At 41.4% G+C, this 17,836-nt stretch overlaps 1 protein-coding gene across 2 annotated transcripts in view; it reads right to left on the minus strand.

Moving 5' to 3' along the window:
* GSK3B (glycogen synthase kinase 3 beta) overlaps nucleotides 1–17,472 on the minus strand; it is a 152,639-nt gene extending 135,167 nt beyond the window's left edge. For both annotated transcript variants that reach the window (XM_027653682.1, XM_027653681.1), the window contains exon 1: nucleotides 17,038–17,472. In XM_027653682.1, coding sequence (XP_027509483.1) covers nucleotides 17,038–17,125 — 88 coding nt within the window. In that variant the 5' untranslated portion in view covers nucleotides 17,126–17,472. The remainder of the gene's footprint in view (nucleotides 1–17,037) is intronic.
* Between the last annotated feature and the right edge of the window lie 364 nt (nucleotides 17,473–17,836).

Genomic DNA, 17,836 nt, shown 5'->3' on the forward strand with positions numbered 1-17,836 from the left:
CATACACATCCGTGAACAACTAAATTAGAATGTTTCTATTTATTCACTTTAGCTTTATTCCAGCCACTTTAGTGGTCTGGATGAAGGCACACAATTGTTCTTTAACAAGAGCAACCAAGGCTTTTTCTTCAAGTCACAACAAAGGATGTCTCCATATACGCCAGAACATCCCCCTCAGCAAGGCTGAAGTTGGTTTTCTGAGGGTTATGTTGTGTTATCAAATTATGAAAGCATATCAGCTTTAACTTCTCATATATATCCTACAATACACAGAAAAGTGAAAAATATCTTTTAGGTTCCCAGAGGAGTCCAACTTCTTCTTACTGAAGGAAGCTATAGCCCTGAGTGTGTACTCAATCAGGGTAAGTCTTTAAGATGCACAGTTCTTCTAAATAGTCTTTTTCATTGGGTGGGGAGAACAGAAAATAGAGAGGTTTAAGCAGAAATATATCCTTTTATAAATTCAGTGCCCTTGTTTTTATCCAAGCAGCGTTCTTAGGGAAGCTGTTGCAGTAATTAAACTAATGTTTGCTCACTCTGCCCTCAAAGTATTTACAGAGAAAAAAAAAATTAAATCTACAACTTCTTAGACTATTTCGCTAAAATTAAGACAATTATCATCAGTTTCATTTCCTGGTTTGCCTTTCCCCTGATATCCTGGTTTGTATTGAATTTCCCTTTTGTGAAGCTCGAGTAATCAGGTGGGTGCTTAATACTCCTCATGTGGCCTCAGCAGCAGCAGCAACTACAACTCCTCTCATTTTCCCTGTCTCCACTGGAGAACACCAACCAAAATCACTGACCCTCTGTTGCTCAGATGCCTCAGTCACACCAGCGTCCCCGTGCAGAACCTTGTCCACACACGTTTCCAAATGACAGCCTTTCAACATCTGAGCTCTCCACCTTACAGCATCCTATTTCTAATACAGCATCCTGTATTCATGGCCACTGGAGCGTTCCTGCTCACCTGAGCAAAACTAAGAATCTGTCCCATATTAAAGACTGCTTAAAAATAGAAAAAGGCAAGATGCAGTGAAATAAAAAGAGTATAAATTTTACTGCTGTTACTCAGATTTTCTTGAATTACTTGAGACCTCATATTTTCTTCCCACTGGCAGGAGTTTGAAGAGTGACACAATGAAGAATTTCTCCTTCATTCACTGCCAAAATGACTGTTCTCCTCCCCTGTAACAAAAGCAGTGCTTTTGGGTACACGGCATTACTTAAGTAGTGTGCTTAGTTAAAAACTTCCCAGCTGGATCTACTGATCTGCATATCAATGTTAGTTCAAATCTAGAAACTTAGCCCACTTGCATATGCTTCTATTACCATCTCTGAAAAGGTACAAAAGCCAGTATCCAAAGACTTCTGAAATATTTTAAAAACATAGCTAAGACACTGTAGGATATAAAACTTCAAATTAACACTGATTTCTTTTTTTAAACCAAAAGTGCATTTTTTAAACCAGATCCAATTTCAAGTCTGCCATTTCACTTACTTTTTTCCCCTCAAAAAACATTCTTTTCTTTGTAAAACATATCTGCATAAAAATGAGACTCACAAAATAAACTCTACCTGTAGCTTAACATCAGCTAAACTCTGGCATTACAAACAATAAACTCAACATTTTACAGATAACTCCATTCAAGAGCTGTGGTTCCTTGTGGTTTCAAGCACAAATACTGACTACAGCAAACGTAAAAGGACCAAGAAAGTGAGATGTATTTAAACCAGAAGAGTCCTTAAACACGAAGACAAGTTACTAGTATTTTACAAATACGGAAATGAAGCAATGAGTACTTTCCTCCATTTTTTTCTTCATGAGAAAGTTACTTCAATGATTAACTTAAAATTTCAGTTCACTTATCAACTGCCTCATACTCATCTAATGCATCCTGAACTCAAAGACATGCTCGGGGAAGAGAGGGGATTTATTTATTTTAATTTTTGTTATTAATAACTTTAAAGCCTCATTTCCAGAAAACTAAATTAATCTGAACGGTTCCAAAAAGACCACTTGTTTAGGCTCTACCTTAACTTCTTTCCTTGCTGCCTTTTCTGATGCCAGGTTATTTTGTTGACTTCTTGTCACTGTCACAGCACTGAAGCTGAAGAATGTCAACAGAGGCATCCCAGTCTCTCACAGCTATCAACAGGGAAGGGGAACAAGTTTTCCACAATACTCAAGTTGTAAACTCTTCCATCATTCAGACAATGACAGCTGCAGACAAAAAAAGAACTGTACACCCCAACAATCTACACCATCTAAGAGATGGGACTATTTTGTGCATGTCAAAGTCAGGGCAAACACTAAGCACAGCCTTAAGCAAAGCACTGCCTAGAAATGAAGTACGACAGTCTCCAGCAAGAGCCTTGCTTACATTTACAGCTAACCATCTGATACTTCCATCAGCCAAAGATTTAAAAGGGAAAAAAAGAAAAGGCATTTTGGACTATTACTGTACCTTAGGAGGACTCTGACATAAGGTTTCTGGGTTATCATTTCTTCTCTCTCACTTGAGCAGAACAAAAGGAAAAAAATTAATGACATCTATTTCTTAATATTCAAAAATCACATGGATTATGGAAGCAAGGCACCAGCAGAACTTTACAATTCAGTTGTATTTACAGCAGTGCAGGATTCAGACCTTGCACAGTAACTTCACATGTGTACTAAATAAGACTGTACCTCTTAGAGGCACAGAAAAAGCATTTGTTAAGTTCTAGTCAAAGTCTCTTCATCAAAAGGGAAACCATATACCACTGCAGATGATCATTTTTGCTCTAAAGTATTTTTATAGTTTTTCATGTGAGAACTCTAGCCTTAAGAGTTTCACACATCCATCTCATTTGTACGTCAAAAAGCTAGGTATAAGTCAATTAAAATCCATAAAAAATTTAGATTATAAAGTGACAAAAGGCAACTCTATGATTTAAGATCCACATCAAATCTTTGGAATGCAGCTAGTTATATTGTTTTTGTTTTATTAGTGCCCTGGTTCACAAATGTATCAGACCAAGAATTTATCTTCTTCCTTGGTTCATACTCTATGGAACTGGTTTCTACATGCCATCTTCAGACACTCACCCTTTTATTAAACTAAAACTAAAGCAACTGCTGTGAATAGACAGTTATATATTAAGGGATGAATACTGCACTGGCAATATACATCCAAATAATACATTCAAAGTTCTTCTGGGCAGATAGATACCCCTAACAGAAGCTTGGTACTTACACAGCTACTGCAGGAGGGTCCTTGTCTATGTTTGAAGCTCTGAGCAGTTCCTCACTTGCGCTAAATTCTTTTGCGTTGAAGTAAGAACCACAGGATCAAAAATTGAAGGAAAGCATTGTTTTCTTCAGGACCCACACAAAGCAAGCTCAAGAAATCCTCCACAGAAAGTCTATGGTTCTCAACTGCAGCACAGGACTAACAAACTAGAGCAAGTTTTCATTTGAAAAGCACTCATAGCAAAAAACAAAATTCAGAGCAGTTTTAAAACGTCTAACTAAAAACACTCCCCAACTGCTTTTCCAAACACAGTACATTTACCTAAACTCCAACACTAAGGAAGTTCTTTGAGACTAGATCTGAGGAAGAATTTTTTTTACAAGGGTAGTGAAAACACTGGAAGAGGTTGCCCAGAGAGGCAGTGGATGCCCCATTCCTAGAAACATTCAAGGTCAGACTGGATGGGACTCTGAACAACCTGATCCAGTTGAAGATGCCCCTGCTCATTTCAGGGGGTTGGACTAGGTGACTTCTCTAGGATGATCTATGTAGCTCTGAAGTGTTAAAGCTGTGGCCAGTTTCACAAATCCTTATCTTCACATCCAGTAACTGCCAGCAAGATGCCAGTAACACAAGGCTACTTCGTCCCAAGGGAGAAGGAAGAGGATCAGTGTGCTAAAACTGAAATTCATCCCAAGACCATGCAGAAATAACTGGAACAACATAAAATAATTCCACAGGGGACTACAGGCTGTCTTAATTAAGACCTCTCCAAACTTCTATATATAAATTACCTGGCAAACATCTTCATTTTTCAAACAGGCACTACTGGGAATCCAACAGCTTTCCTAATCTATTCCAGTTCCTGTTCTTAAAAGTTGACTCAACTAACTTAATGAATGTTTGCTGCAGTTTAAGCCCACAGATTGTTTCATCTCCAGCAGGTGAGACAACAGCTTAGTCTTTTCTTTCCAGCTATCTTTTGTGTACTGAGAGAACACTATCAAAAGAGATCTCCCTTCAGTCTCCTCTAAAAAAAGAAAAACAAAAGGTCATCCAAAGTGCTTCCAGTGTTCCCTCAAAGCACATTTTCTAGACCTCTGACCATTCTCCTTTGCTACAACTATTCCTCTCCCAGTGCAACACCAAAACTAGGTGCTGTACTTTAGCTCATTAGCATGCCAAGAAGTGAGAAAGTTAACTTCACGTATTTTACGGGACATTGCTGTAAATACATCCAGTAAAAGATTTGCTAGTTCTCCAACATCAGCTGACTTGTGGCCATCATGCAAACATCTAACTACAAATTCTTCTCTGCAGATCTACCCTTCCCTATCACCCCCCACTCTGTTATCTGCACAGCCAAATCTTACTGAAGACTAAGAGACAACATCTGCCCCTCTTACATTTCATCCTACTCGGTGCCACTGCTTTGTCAAGATCACTTTGAAACACATGCTCTTTAGTCATTGGAGCACCTCTGATGGAGTGCAATCTGCAAGTCTAGAAATTTTACTCAGATCAGCTGCAAAAAACCTTATTTCTACACTAAAGAAAACTCTGCAGAACTCCCTTGACCCACCCTTCTAGTCTGAGCACAAGTCCTGACTAACTTCAAAGGAACATATATTTTATAATGGCTGCAGATCCTTCTTAGACAAACAAAAGTCTGATTTTCTGCCAGAATATATGAAATAGCTAACGTTGTGAAAGTGAGCACCGACAATATAAAGATATTTCATTTGTAAGATCAGATATACTGGGTCAGATCAAGGCATTGCCTAATCCACTTTTGTGTTTTCGAGAGCAGAGCAGCCATAAGCAAACACCCAAAAGAATAACATCCAAGCAACTAACAAGAGGCATGCATATAGATATACACCTTAAATTATATCTACACATATGGCCTCCATTTGAAGCACGTTCGGTAACTTTACCTAACAATAAATTACATAGTTCTCCAGCACGGCATCTTGTTGCCCATATCCAACAACAGTTTAAGGGAACAAAGAGCTCTCAGCTGCATAAAGCCAAAAAAATGAAAATGATGCAGTGACAGAATTTCTGGAGGAAAAAAAATCAACAGTATTCCATAAAAATAGATGTTTGAAGTTTTTAGTGGATGATGTATTTTTAAACAAGCACTTTCATGCCACATCATTGACTCCATTTACCAGCACGTTCCATGGCTGATCTCCTTTTAGGAGAAGTTCCATTTATGTGGTCTACGTATTCTTTTCTTCAAAGAACAGCATTGGGATGGGTCACTGTGTAAGAATCTGAAGAGCACAATGTTTTTTAAAAGGGCAGATCTGAACAACTTCTGGAGGTTTTCAGCTATTTATCCTAGTAGCACAGAGGAATATTTTTTTCCTTAATGCTATGCCAAGTTGAAGCAAAAGTGATTCATAACTGCCTACTTTCCTGCATTTTACAGAAGAAAATACACTCTTGAACTTACAGTAGCAGCACTAACTCTCAAGTCAGACTTCCCAGCCTCCATTACGTCACTATTGTTCCACTCCATTTTTCACAACATTTGAAGAGTGACACACTATATAGTCTACCTCAGGACATCCAAAGAGGAACATTTTACAAAGGAGAACATTTCATATATAATTTACAAATCTGGCAGAATGCTAGAATTATTGCATTTGCTCTTTCTATTTTCATTTAAAAATGGGAGAAAGGTAATTTGAGGCCGTTGAATATTTAATGTTTAATGACTGACTTTCTACCTAAGCACAAAAACAAGTAATACATCCGCCAGAGACAATTCCACACACAGAATAATTCCATACATTAGGGCTGAAGAAGTTGTAAGAAATAACAGTGGTCAAATAATGACTACCTAACTTGCTATGTGTTTCCTAAGTATGAGTAGGTTTCATTTTAATACAGACAGAATGAGAAATCAAAGTTAAACAGCACAATAGATGTCCAGAGAAATTCAAGTGATTTCAACAAACATCTCTTCAGGAGTTCAGGAACATCTTATCTTCTCTCTTTAGTCTCAGATGAAAGCTAATTATTCCTCTTCATATGCAGACAAATTCCCTATACCTTTATTAACTACTTTTCCTGACAAAATCCTGGATATTAAGTGAATGTTTAGAAAACTTGTCTTTCTTCTCTACTATGCTCAGAAATAACAGGTCTTTCAAATACATTACAGTCATAAAAAAATTGCACCTACAGTCTCAAAGCAAAACTATAATACTCAAAAGTCCTCAGCGTCAACACCTTGTTCTCTTCATAAATGCCCTGCATCAGTTCCACAATTTAATGGACTACTGATATATTTTCCATACACTTCTTCCTCATAATTTCCAGAAAAATATTTAGCATAGTAGCATACCAGTCAGAGATGCCACCCCAGCAGCCTTGGTTTTGAGTTTTTCTCCCCTTCAAGAATTACTAACTCCCTTCACACAGACTTAAGGCACACCTGCAAAGACCAGTGAGTCTGGCTCACCTCTGCAGGTGAACCCATACACCAGCAAATCCCAGTGCACTATGACTTCTGGACTTCACTGGAAGCAGAGCAGCACACAAGAATGCTGGGAGAGGTGACAGCACCACAGTACAGAAGACACTGGTTACACAGTAAGTGTAAATAGCCACAACAAGCAAGTTAAAGCCTACATCTCACCAGTCTTCCCAGACACTCAAGCAAGAACACCGTGAGCAGCTTTGCATGTAAAGATAAACTTTTGTGCTCATACATTTAGAGCAGTCTGTAAAAGATTTAAGGCAGAAGCTTTAAAGCAAAGCCTTCACACATGGTCTAGGTTTAAATTCCAAATCTCAGAAATCTAGATGATCTCCTCCCCTCCATATTTCTGACAGTGCATATGGGTGTGCCTTGCTACACTCAAATACATGTAAAGAGTACCAGAGTAAAAGGAGTTGCTAGAGGACAATTTATCATGATTTCTCTCAGCTGGAGCCTACTGATTTTGAACTGGTCTGCCAGGAACTCCTTTCTAATTTCAGTTGCTCTTCATTTAAAAGAAAAAAAGGACAAAATTAACAAAAAAAAAACAAAACAAAACAAAACAAACAAAAAAAAACCAAAAAAAAAAAAAAAAAAAAAAAAACAAAAAAAAAAACAACAAAAAACTCCAGAGTGTTCAAATAAACTAAAAACATCTAAAAGGCATACATAGATACCACACCTTCTAAACTAACTCTAGAAGAAATTTATGTTTTATAATTATGCCACCAGGTAAGAATAAAATTTGGCTTTCACCAGATATTTTGAAATGCAGTCAGTGTCACTGTCTCAATGAGCATTTCTGAAGTATCATAATTACTAAAAGTTAGGGACACAGTATAAACATTTCTGCACTACTCTCTTTTAGAGTCAGCCCACTATAATAAAAATTTACAGTCAATCATGAACTGCTCAAATATTACCACTGAAAAAATAATCCAGCCTATTATAAAAAAAATAATCCACAGGCTATTGCATAAATCCATGGCATTGACACCAAACAGAAAATGTTGCTTGCTGCCTCATGAATATCTGTACCTGTCTCCAAAATCCCACAGGCATTTCAAATGTGCCACCTGGGAAAACAGCCATCATTCCTTTGCTGTCACAGATCCCAGCAATGCCCTGTCAGCTTCCATGGACACTGAAACTCAGTAACTCTAGTTGAACAGAAGCTTCAGTCCATTGAAGTTGAGTCTATCATGAACCAGAAGAGATTTGGAGATTTGGTAGCATTCATTACCCTAACAAGATCTTCCATTAAGCCAACTCAGTTTCTAAAAGACATTCCAACTGAATGACATTCAGAGAATTTGCAGGTCCACATTATTACTCAGACATGCAAAGAGTCCATCAAACATACTCAACTGCCATCCCATGTCACTTGCACAATAAGAACCCGTACACAATCCCAAACCAGCTCATGCCCATTGCACTGATCAAGGAAGAGGCCAGCTCAAGTTGAGCTCAACCTAAAAATACCAGTACCCTCCCTTCTGGGAGTTGAAATTAAAGCTCTGCCTGCCCTCTCATTGACCAGCTCTGAAGTTTGGGTCCATAATTTCTGGAATAGTTCACCCCCTTGGCACAAACCTTATGCTTTTGTCTCCAGTACATTCAGTAGCTGATCCACCAGAAGACAAACGCAGACAACAGAAAAATCACCCAGCTTTCCATGGGCCTTTAAAGCATTTCCCCAACACTTAAATCAACTCTGCGACCCGTTGTGGCTAGTACAATGTGTAATACAAAATGAACAATTTCGGCAAACCTATTCCCCCAGTCTCTAAAACTCAAATTTGATTAGTAATGTTTCTCTGTTCTCTGAGGCACACAGAAAAAAATGTCAACTTGCAACTACTGTGCCACGTGACGCTACACATACTCATGGTTCCCAAGGCAGTACACACAATCATGAGTAAGACTGAAAGATTACAAGTGAAATGGTCAACAGATATGATCTTCTCAAGGACAACACTATTTTCCGCTTCTTTAGGTTTCAATTGAGCAATTGTTATATATAAAGAAAAAAACATTCCAGAAGCCTTAAATCTACTCACCTGCAAAGAGAATGCCTTTTCTCTTTGCTTTTATTTTCTAAGCAAGGCACAAAACCTTCTTTCTGATTCTGATACTGAATCCCACAGATATGGGGAAATTAATTTATGGCTATGGGCTTCATTCATGGGGATAAATATCTGCACCAAATGATTCTTATTTACTTGGCCAACAACCAAATATTCTGTTTGTTTAGGTTGATGCATTTGTGTCCCCTTCCTCTCTCCAGGAAACCCACTCATACAGGTCAATTGATTGTGCTACTTTTTTTAAATAGATACTTAAAACAAACTAAGCAGATGAGGTACAAATGGCATTATATGTTCCACGTAACTGTTTACAGCAGGGTGCAATTCAAGAAAACAGATTGGCACTATCAACTGTGACTAAATAGTTTTCCTCTTTCTACACTGCAAGAAAAATCAAATTCTTCCTCGCAGCAACAGTCACAGTTTATCTTTCTGCAAAACATATTCTTGGCCTGTCTGAAAACTAAACAATTGCCCGCATTCCTGGCAAAAGATATTACTTTGAACTACAGGGCTTGTAGCCGACAAGAATTATATTCCTACTAAAAAAGTCAGGAGAGATGATGTGGCTGTAAGACGTTTGCCTTGGTTGGAAAAATTCAGCTGCTACTTCCCTTCTGGTTACAACTTCAGAGCCAACACCCAACTTTTCTCCTTCTAAGTGCTCTGACCCAAAAGACTGCCAATTTTTGCCACTACACAAACACTTATCCTCATGCACAGAGAACAGCACAGTGCAGGGACAATATTTTTAAGCCTCATACATCCTCCACAGCATTACTTATACAGTGGTGGTAATGAGAAACATCTTCCCTTTTCATTTTGATCCTTAGAAGAGATCTACTGGTCATCTACTGTCAGGCACTTGGACTACTAACACGTTTCTTCATATATGCCCAACTGCCTGAAGAGACACATTGAGCAATGTAACTGTAACCAGTACACGTTCCTGTGATATGTCATCTTTAAGAGACACTTTTCAGACACAAAAATACTTTCAACATGGCTACATTGATCATTAGACCCTAAAAAGCAAGAGACACTCAGCCCTATTCGGACCTATTACAAAGCCATAAAGCTGTATTTTTCTCAGCTGTAAGTTCTTACATGCAAGCTGAAGCAAATTTCCTGTGGCAGACACTGAGGCCCACTGCAGGCCCACAGCGTTATTCCTTCAAGTAAACTGACTCCATATTAACCACACAGAAACCTGGCAAATCATCAAGAAATGGAAGATACCTGGCAACCCACTTTCATTCAGTCAACTGAGGAGTCAAGTGCCTGTGCAGGAAGCACTGATACACATTGAAATGCCCCTTCCTCACCTGATGAGGCTAAGCCAGAAAATGCAGGATCCGCTGCCATGGAGAAGCAGCAATGCTCCTGTCAAGGACTGGAGCCATCCTTTCAGAAGGAGCTACTGCTGCATGGCTTTTGTTAAAAAAAAAAAAAAAAAAGCCCTCAGTGCTTGACATTGACAACCTATCTTACCATTTTCCTTTCTTCCATTATAAGACAGACTAGGTGAGAACACAAACTGCCTTAAATGCTTAGATCTACTTCCCGTCTGCAAGAGATAAAAGTACAGAGTGAACTGCTTTGCTTTATTTCCTTTTCCGAACAACAGACAAGTCATCTGTGGCAAGAGCACCTAATGAAAAGATTCTTTGATAGCACTGATCACACAAGAAAAATCACTGTCCACTTCTTTTAGAGGCACAGCAGTATGACTTCTGGGCATCCATGCTTTTGACAGTTCTCAGAGATATATAGCAGTGCTTTCAGTACGGTCTCCAACACGTATTTCTCTTGAAAATACCATCATCTCACCTCTTCTACTGCCCTGACAAAACATCACACAGCAGCACTGTTAGACAATATAGGACTGAGTCAAACTTACTGTTCTCATGGACTATACCCAAATAACTGACCCTCTCTCTACGGAATGGTAAGCTAGCACCTACAGGGGCAGGAGGGATTCTGAAGATTGGGTGAAAGTAAATAGTTGTTATCCAAATCCAGTTTGTAAAGCTTCAGGTAGAGATTAATTTTAGGCTTCTGTCTGATGAGATACAGCAGCACTGACCAGGAACAGTTGTCTGAGCATGACTATGATGCTGAAGCCATTTCTCACAGACCCATATTTTACTACCTCGTCTCACACCTTTCTCACCTCAAGACCAGACTGCTACAATGCACTCCAACGGTTACACTTTAAATCAATTCAAAGATATAAAGTGGGATTATGTCTCCAAACCTACACCTCTCCCAGTGGTAGTATACACCACTTTGGCAACAATGCCCATAAGATGAGAAGTGACAAGGGGGTTCCTGGTTTTCCATCTGAAGAGAGGGGGTCTGACCTGTAGAGCACGCTATGGGTTTGAGCCTTTATGGCTGAGGGAGTACTTTTTCTTGTAAAGGCTGTAATTAGCATTTATTTTCAACATACGTAAATAAAAGAGCATCTACTTGTGCAGCTTACTGAAAAAAGTTCAGAAAAGACAAATTTTTGGATTTCACATGGACTTGGGTCAAAGAAAAAAGTGGAGAGCTGTTCTGTGAGGCGTTCAGACTTTCGATAATCTCCTTTCCCCAGCTGCTTGACTTCCAAAGTTTTGTTTGTCTTTCAAGGCTGCACCGGGCTGACGCTCGTTAAATTCAGAAAGCAGCCAAGTAACTGCACCAGCCATATAGCTACTGCAGGAGACAGCCACTTTAGCACTTCCCACACTAGTTATGGGTGACTAAAAGTCCTCAGAATAAAGTTAAATTTTTTTAACAAAATCAAAAGGGAGAGAACTCCAGAAAAATGTTCAAGACTTAAGTCTTCCACAGAAATTTCTGGAAACTCAAAGGTAACACAGACTTTTCAGTTTAAAATGGGACTCAAAGTCATTTAAAATAAAAATATTCCAACAGCTTGAATCAAAAGGCTCCAAGTGTTCTCCAACCACCTTGCACATTATTAGCTCTGCATTCAAATAACTAAGGGGTTTAGCATTAATTCATTCCAGAAAATGCTAGAGCTGGTCACAGCACAAAGCTTTAACTGCAAGCTTTTTGAGATACAGATACCCTATAGGCTTTCAGGATCTTCCTTACATCACCCATCCATCCACTTTGAGGGAGAGTATGGGGTGAGGGAACATCAACAGCCCATATTCCAGAGATCTGTATCATTATGAAGACCTGTAGTGAGTAAACTTGACACCAATACTGAAAAAATCCTTTATGTTCTAACTAAAATACCTCTTAAAGATAGAATACATGAAAATTAAAGAACCCTTTTGGGGCAGTAGAGGGAAATCCTTCAGTCTGTGGGGTGGTCTTCAGCAATATATGTCAAAGAATTGCTACTTTCTTTATGTCCCCTCTACTACTTTGTGATACCTATAAGATCCTATCAAGTTAACAGACAAAGTGATACAAATTCCAGAGCCAGGACTCATACAGGCAAGGAATATACTCCATAAGCCATATGGGTTTCCAAAGATGTATTAACAGGTGAACAAGATGGTTACAATATTGCTAAGAAACACAAAAGGTGAATAATCAAGTGCTAATACAACAGGGGATCACCTACAAGAAACAGTGTAGAGAAGAGGAAATGTGCAGAACAGAGATGGAATGAAAAGAAAAAGGTTTAGGATAATCTCCAGTATGTTTCAAAAGGAAAAAAAAAAAAGAAAAAAACAACATACAAAAATAAGACATGGAGGACACGGCACAATAATTAGTCAAACTATCATTTGATAGGTTCCACTGGCAGGCCTCGCTTTTTTAATTAGTTGTTTTTCTGCTCAACTACCTAATGGCATGAATAAAGAGCAAATAGTTTGGCAGCACTAGAATTAAGTACAGCAGACAGTTGTTCTATTCCTTTTCAGACTGCAAGGCACGACTTTGGGACACTATAGCACGAAACACTTTTCACTCCCGCACACGTGTTCATTAGCTGACCCCATCGGTGCAATTTTTTCCAGTCTAGGCATGAGGAAAGCTGTTCACCCAGCAGCAGTCAGAAAGCTGGACAGGGCTAGGATCAGCAAGGGCCAGACACATACCGCTCAGCAGGCTTCTGGAAGGGAGTGATCTTCCTCTCTCCAGCAAGGAAAGCAGGATGGGCGGCTTTCAGCTTCAGAAACCAATTAGGCAGAAACTGCTATCAAAGCAATAAGAGAGGGCCCTACCCTAACTGGGTTGAGAAACACCGGGTGGTATTATCTCGATCATTTCGCCTGTTTCAACAACCCCACTCATTCCTTCTCCCCGAAGGGGCCCAGGGTGCTCTTTTCCAAGGCTCTTCCCACACACCTACCCGGACACCACACGGCATTAAACTCAGCTGTCACCCAGACACCACAGGCTACCTAAAAAGCAGTCACTTTTATGTACTGGCTTGTGGAATAGCGACTAAGAGAGAACAAACTCACAGATTTTATTCCTTCATGAACCACTTTTAAACAGCTATCATGCTCAAATGCCAGCAGCAGTACCACGAGTGAACAGTACACAGCAATATAGGTTTACCAAGCTATTGTGCTTTCAGGAGATTTTACAGTACAAAAAAACCCCAGTGAATCTAAGAAGAAAAGAAAAACAACAAAGCCCAAGTTTGGCACCACTGTAACATTCTTCCACAGAGTCCAAAATGAATTATTACAAGACTGTCCTTTAGATTTTGCAACAAAGAGTATGTGTTCAACATCAGAACTAGCTAAAGCAAATAAAATTGCCTCCCTCACCCTCCAAGTCAACAAATTCTGCAGAACCAATTACAGAGACATGACAGTCACACATGGAGCAAAAAACTCTCATGGCAAGTGTTAGCCAAGACATTTTTTACTGCAGACCATCAAGATAATTGGCTACAGTTATAATAAGTACTGCTGTCTACAAGGACTTGGTGCTACTTGAAACACTTATTTTCCAGAAGTTCAGGGAAGGAGAAAAATCAATTCTACAGTCATTAAATGAAAATTCTTAAACTGCAAACTTTGAGACTTCTATTTTTATACAGATATTTTTGGTTATGTGTTGCATGACTACCCCTTATATTTCAGGATTATTTTTGTCCCATTTGAGAAACAAGGTACATCTGGAAGTAATGCAAGAGCAACTAGGTGAAAAACAAAAGAAAGCTTCCAGCTCATATCTCTTCTCACACTACATCGAGCAGGTTGATAATATCAGCAAGTGGAGAACTGCAAGTTCAGCTCCCTCCTTTTGAAGGATAGGCTCAACACAAGGAACACACACACTTTTTTTTTTGTTCCTGTAAAGCCTACAAACCAGCAACACTGACCCACACAAAGAACACCCTATTTGAGAACGACTTCAATGTAAAAATCCATACGGTGGATTCTCTATAAATAGAGAAATAAAAATAGTCAGATTTCAGAAGGTGGATGTATGGCTTGAAAGAGATACATGAAGGCCATAGGGTTCCTACTGTTGTGGGGTTGTTAAAACCTTTGTAACACCCCTTCCAGAGCAATGAGAGCAATACACATGAGAAGTCATCTTTCCCAACAGTCAAAGGACAAGCAGCTGTTGGTAATCTCCCATCCTTCCCTTTAAGGCTCATGTTTTCTTACCAACTTCTGAGAATGAAGTTTCATAAATCTAATAAATTACAAAGAGATGAAAAATCCTTGCTCACCCTTTCTCCCCGGGGAGCAGGGCCATTGCAGCACGGTTCCAGTACTGCTCCTCCCAGGTAACACAAGGAACAGTGAACCCTCCTCCAGCATTTTATCAATCCCTTTCTCATCCCTTGAATCCATCCTTCCTAGGTAACTGTTGGAGCGCTCAGCCAGGACAAGCAATAGCTGCAGACACACCAGAGCAGGAGTGACTTCATCATTTGATTTCAGTGCTCCTCCCGTCTTACAAATAAAAGCAAAAAGGTTGACATCAAACAAGTCAGGTTCTACTCCCTGCAAAAGACCCACACCAAGACAGAGGTTCTAAAGATGTCCAAGATACTCAGAAGATACCAGTCTATCAATTTTAACCTATTTCACGAGGACTCTTCTGTCCCAGATTTAACTCAAAGGGGCTCAGAACACAACTGAGTATCTGTAGATATACAGATATATATAAACAAAAACAAAAGAGCAAACTAAACTCTCTGCTCACCACACAAGCACTCAATATCTGTCAACAGATAGCTTGCTACATCATGTTACCAAGACGCTACCAAGACTCCTGTTAACCAGTAAAGGACCATCTTTTTTGACACCTTGGAATTTTTCTCACTTAAAAAGAAAAAAAAAAAAAAAAAAAAAAAAGAAAAAAGTTAACTTCCCAGGCTGTCTTACATGGATGGATTAACTGAAAATAGAAACTGCATTTCCCACAGAGTCCTTGAGTGTGGTTCTGTTGCTTTGTTCTGACATTTTTTTCCAGACAGCAGAAGGACCAGGAGCACATGACTAGAGCGACTGGGGGGGTTATCACAAGTGCATGCGCTTTATGCTACGGCCTTTGTTTCTCCCTCAGTGTTATACACTTGGGATTGAATCATATTTGCAAACTTGTAAGTCTGCATCAGTTAGCACCCTCTTCACAGGCAAACATCTGTGCAGTCTCTGACCTCAAAATAAACGGGAAAGAAGCATCAACGACCTTTCAAGAATCAAACTGCAGTGCCTGAATAAGACAAATTTAGTTGCTGAGCATGACAGGTTGAGGTCTCGCTTGCCACCTGCAGAAATACTGATCAACAAGACCTGCTTTCCATTCCACAGGCATACAAAGTAAAGCAATAAATTAAAATGGAGTCACCAATGTTTTTTCCCGGTACAAATCAGTAGTCCTTAATAAATGCTAATGCTGGAGCGGATCAAACATATGCTCTCATGCTGCTAATATGGGTTAACTGCACCCATGTTTTCTGAAGTGCTGCTGGCACACTGATCATGCAGATACAAGGTGGACTACAGGCCCCTGAGCCAAAGGCTCTCTTCAAAGCCTCAACCGCAGTGGAAGACATTTCAGTGCAGAAAAACATCAAGATTTCCGATCTGTCAAAAAGCTCACGGTCTCACAGCCCTTTGGCATGAAATGCATAAACTATGTGATAGATGCAGGCATGCTCCCACAGAGCCATGTCAGGTGTGGCTGTACACGAGTATCAAATAGATCAATCGAATGGCAATGCATGTCGAGCATTCCCGGTCCCATAAAGATGTCACCCTGTATTTCCGCAAGAAAAAGGAAAGTATCTCTGAAAACTACACTGTTAATATGAATCCGGAAGAACAATTCAGTTGTTAATGTGAACATATTCAAATCCGGAGTTAAGAAATTCCCTAAGCACATAGCCGATCTTTAGCGGCTCAGAACAGGGCCTTTTTGTATTCACAGTGTACATTTGTTCAGATTTAATACATATTTTCGATTCACATACACCAGCTAACCCCACCAGCTAAAATACGAAGGATGGGCACACATTAATTTCTGACATGCCTGTGCAGAATAAAGCACAGGCCTCATTATTAAAAATATTCCTCTGATCAGAAAATCGGAGAAGGAACGCCGAGCTTGACATGTGAGCCAACAGACTAGTTATTTCAAAATAACCATTTTCTCATCCCTTCTATTGAGTATTTTACCAGAGCCTGGAGGATATTAGAGACACCTTTTGTAAGATCCCCTCCCCCTCCCTTTTTTTTTTTTTTTTTTTTGGGTTGGACTAAAAGGGGGTCCCCCCCCTCCTAAGGGGGGAGGGAAAAACCCTTCCATCCGCCCCCCCCTACAAAACAAAGAGAGCTTTTAAAAAAAAAAAAAAAAAAAAAAAAAAAAAAAGCGCACATAATGAACGTGAATGTCACGGTCATACCTGTGTGCCTGCAATTCGTTTCCTCCTTTCGAGGGAGGAGGAGGTGGTGGTGGGGAATAAAAAGGAAATATAGGCTACGGAGCGCTCAATCCGTTTCACAAAGGGGGTAAAAAAATGGCCTTTTAACGAGCCAGAGGCCGCTGGCAGCGACCAGGAGCTAAGGACGAGGACAAACCCACCGGGATTTTCCGTCCAGCAGGCCCCGCACGGAGCGGCGGCGTGCGCCTATTCAAGGTTAATGGGGGGGGAAGGGGAGAGAAAGGAGCCGCCGGGGCTGGGGCCGGGCTCCCTTCGCCGCTCCCCGCCCGGGCGAAGGGCGGGGGGAGCCCCCGCGGCCCTCACCGCCCGATCCGAGGGGGGCACGATACTCACGGCTGACTTTCATGCTGCCGAAGGCCGAGGGCTGCTGCACCGGCTTGCAGCTCTCCGCGAAGGAGGTGGTCCTGGGCCGCCCGGACATGGTCTCCCCCGCTCTGCCCCGACGGCGATCACCTCTCTCCTCTTCCTGCCTTCGCCCTCCGCCTCGCCCCGGCGGGCCCGCCTGCCGCTCCCTCGGTCGCTCAGCTGCAGGAGACGGGCGGGACGCGCCACATGAAACGCCGGGACCCCCCCCTTCCCCCCCCGGGGAAGCCCCCTCCCCTCTCGGTCTCTGTCGCCCGGCGGCGGCGGCTGCTGCTTCTTCTCCTGCCTCCTCCTGCTCCTCCTCGCGCCGCCCGCTCCTCACACGACCATCCTTCCCGGCCGCGCCGGTGGGTCCGAGAGCCGCCTCCCCCCGGCGCCGCTCCCGAGCGAGGTGGGTTCACTGGGCCTCGCTGCCCCCACCCCGGGCGCCAGTCACATGGGGCGGAGGCTCGCGGCCCGGCTCCTCCGATCCCGCCGCCGCGCTTCTCTCCTTTTATTTTATCTCTTTCCTTTTTTTTCCCTTTCTTCTTTTTCTTCCTCCTCTTCCCTCCCCCGTTCCCGCTCCTCTCCTTCCCCCTCGCCTCTGAGGGAGGCGGCAGGCAACGGGACTATTTTTTTCTCCCCCGGCGGAGGGATCTCGAGGGTACCGCCGAGCGGAGGCGATGAGGCTACTGCTCGCAATAGGATCCGGCGGCGGCGGCGGGATCCGCGGCGCGCGGAGGGGGGTGAGGCGGTCCGGGCGGCCTCGCTGCTCGCTGACGCTGCTGCT

Source organism: Corapipo altera, unplaced genomic scaffold (genome assembly GCF_003945725.1).
Source record: "Corapipo altera isolate COAL_440 unplaced genomic scaffold, ASM394572v1 61, whole genome shotgun sequence".
NCBI lineage: Eukaryota > Metazoa > Chordata > Aves > Passeriformes > Pipridae > Corapipo > Corapipo altera.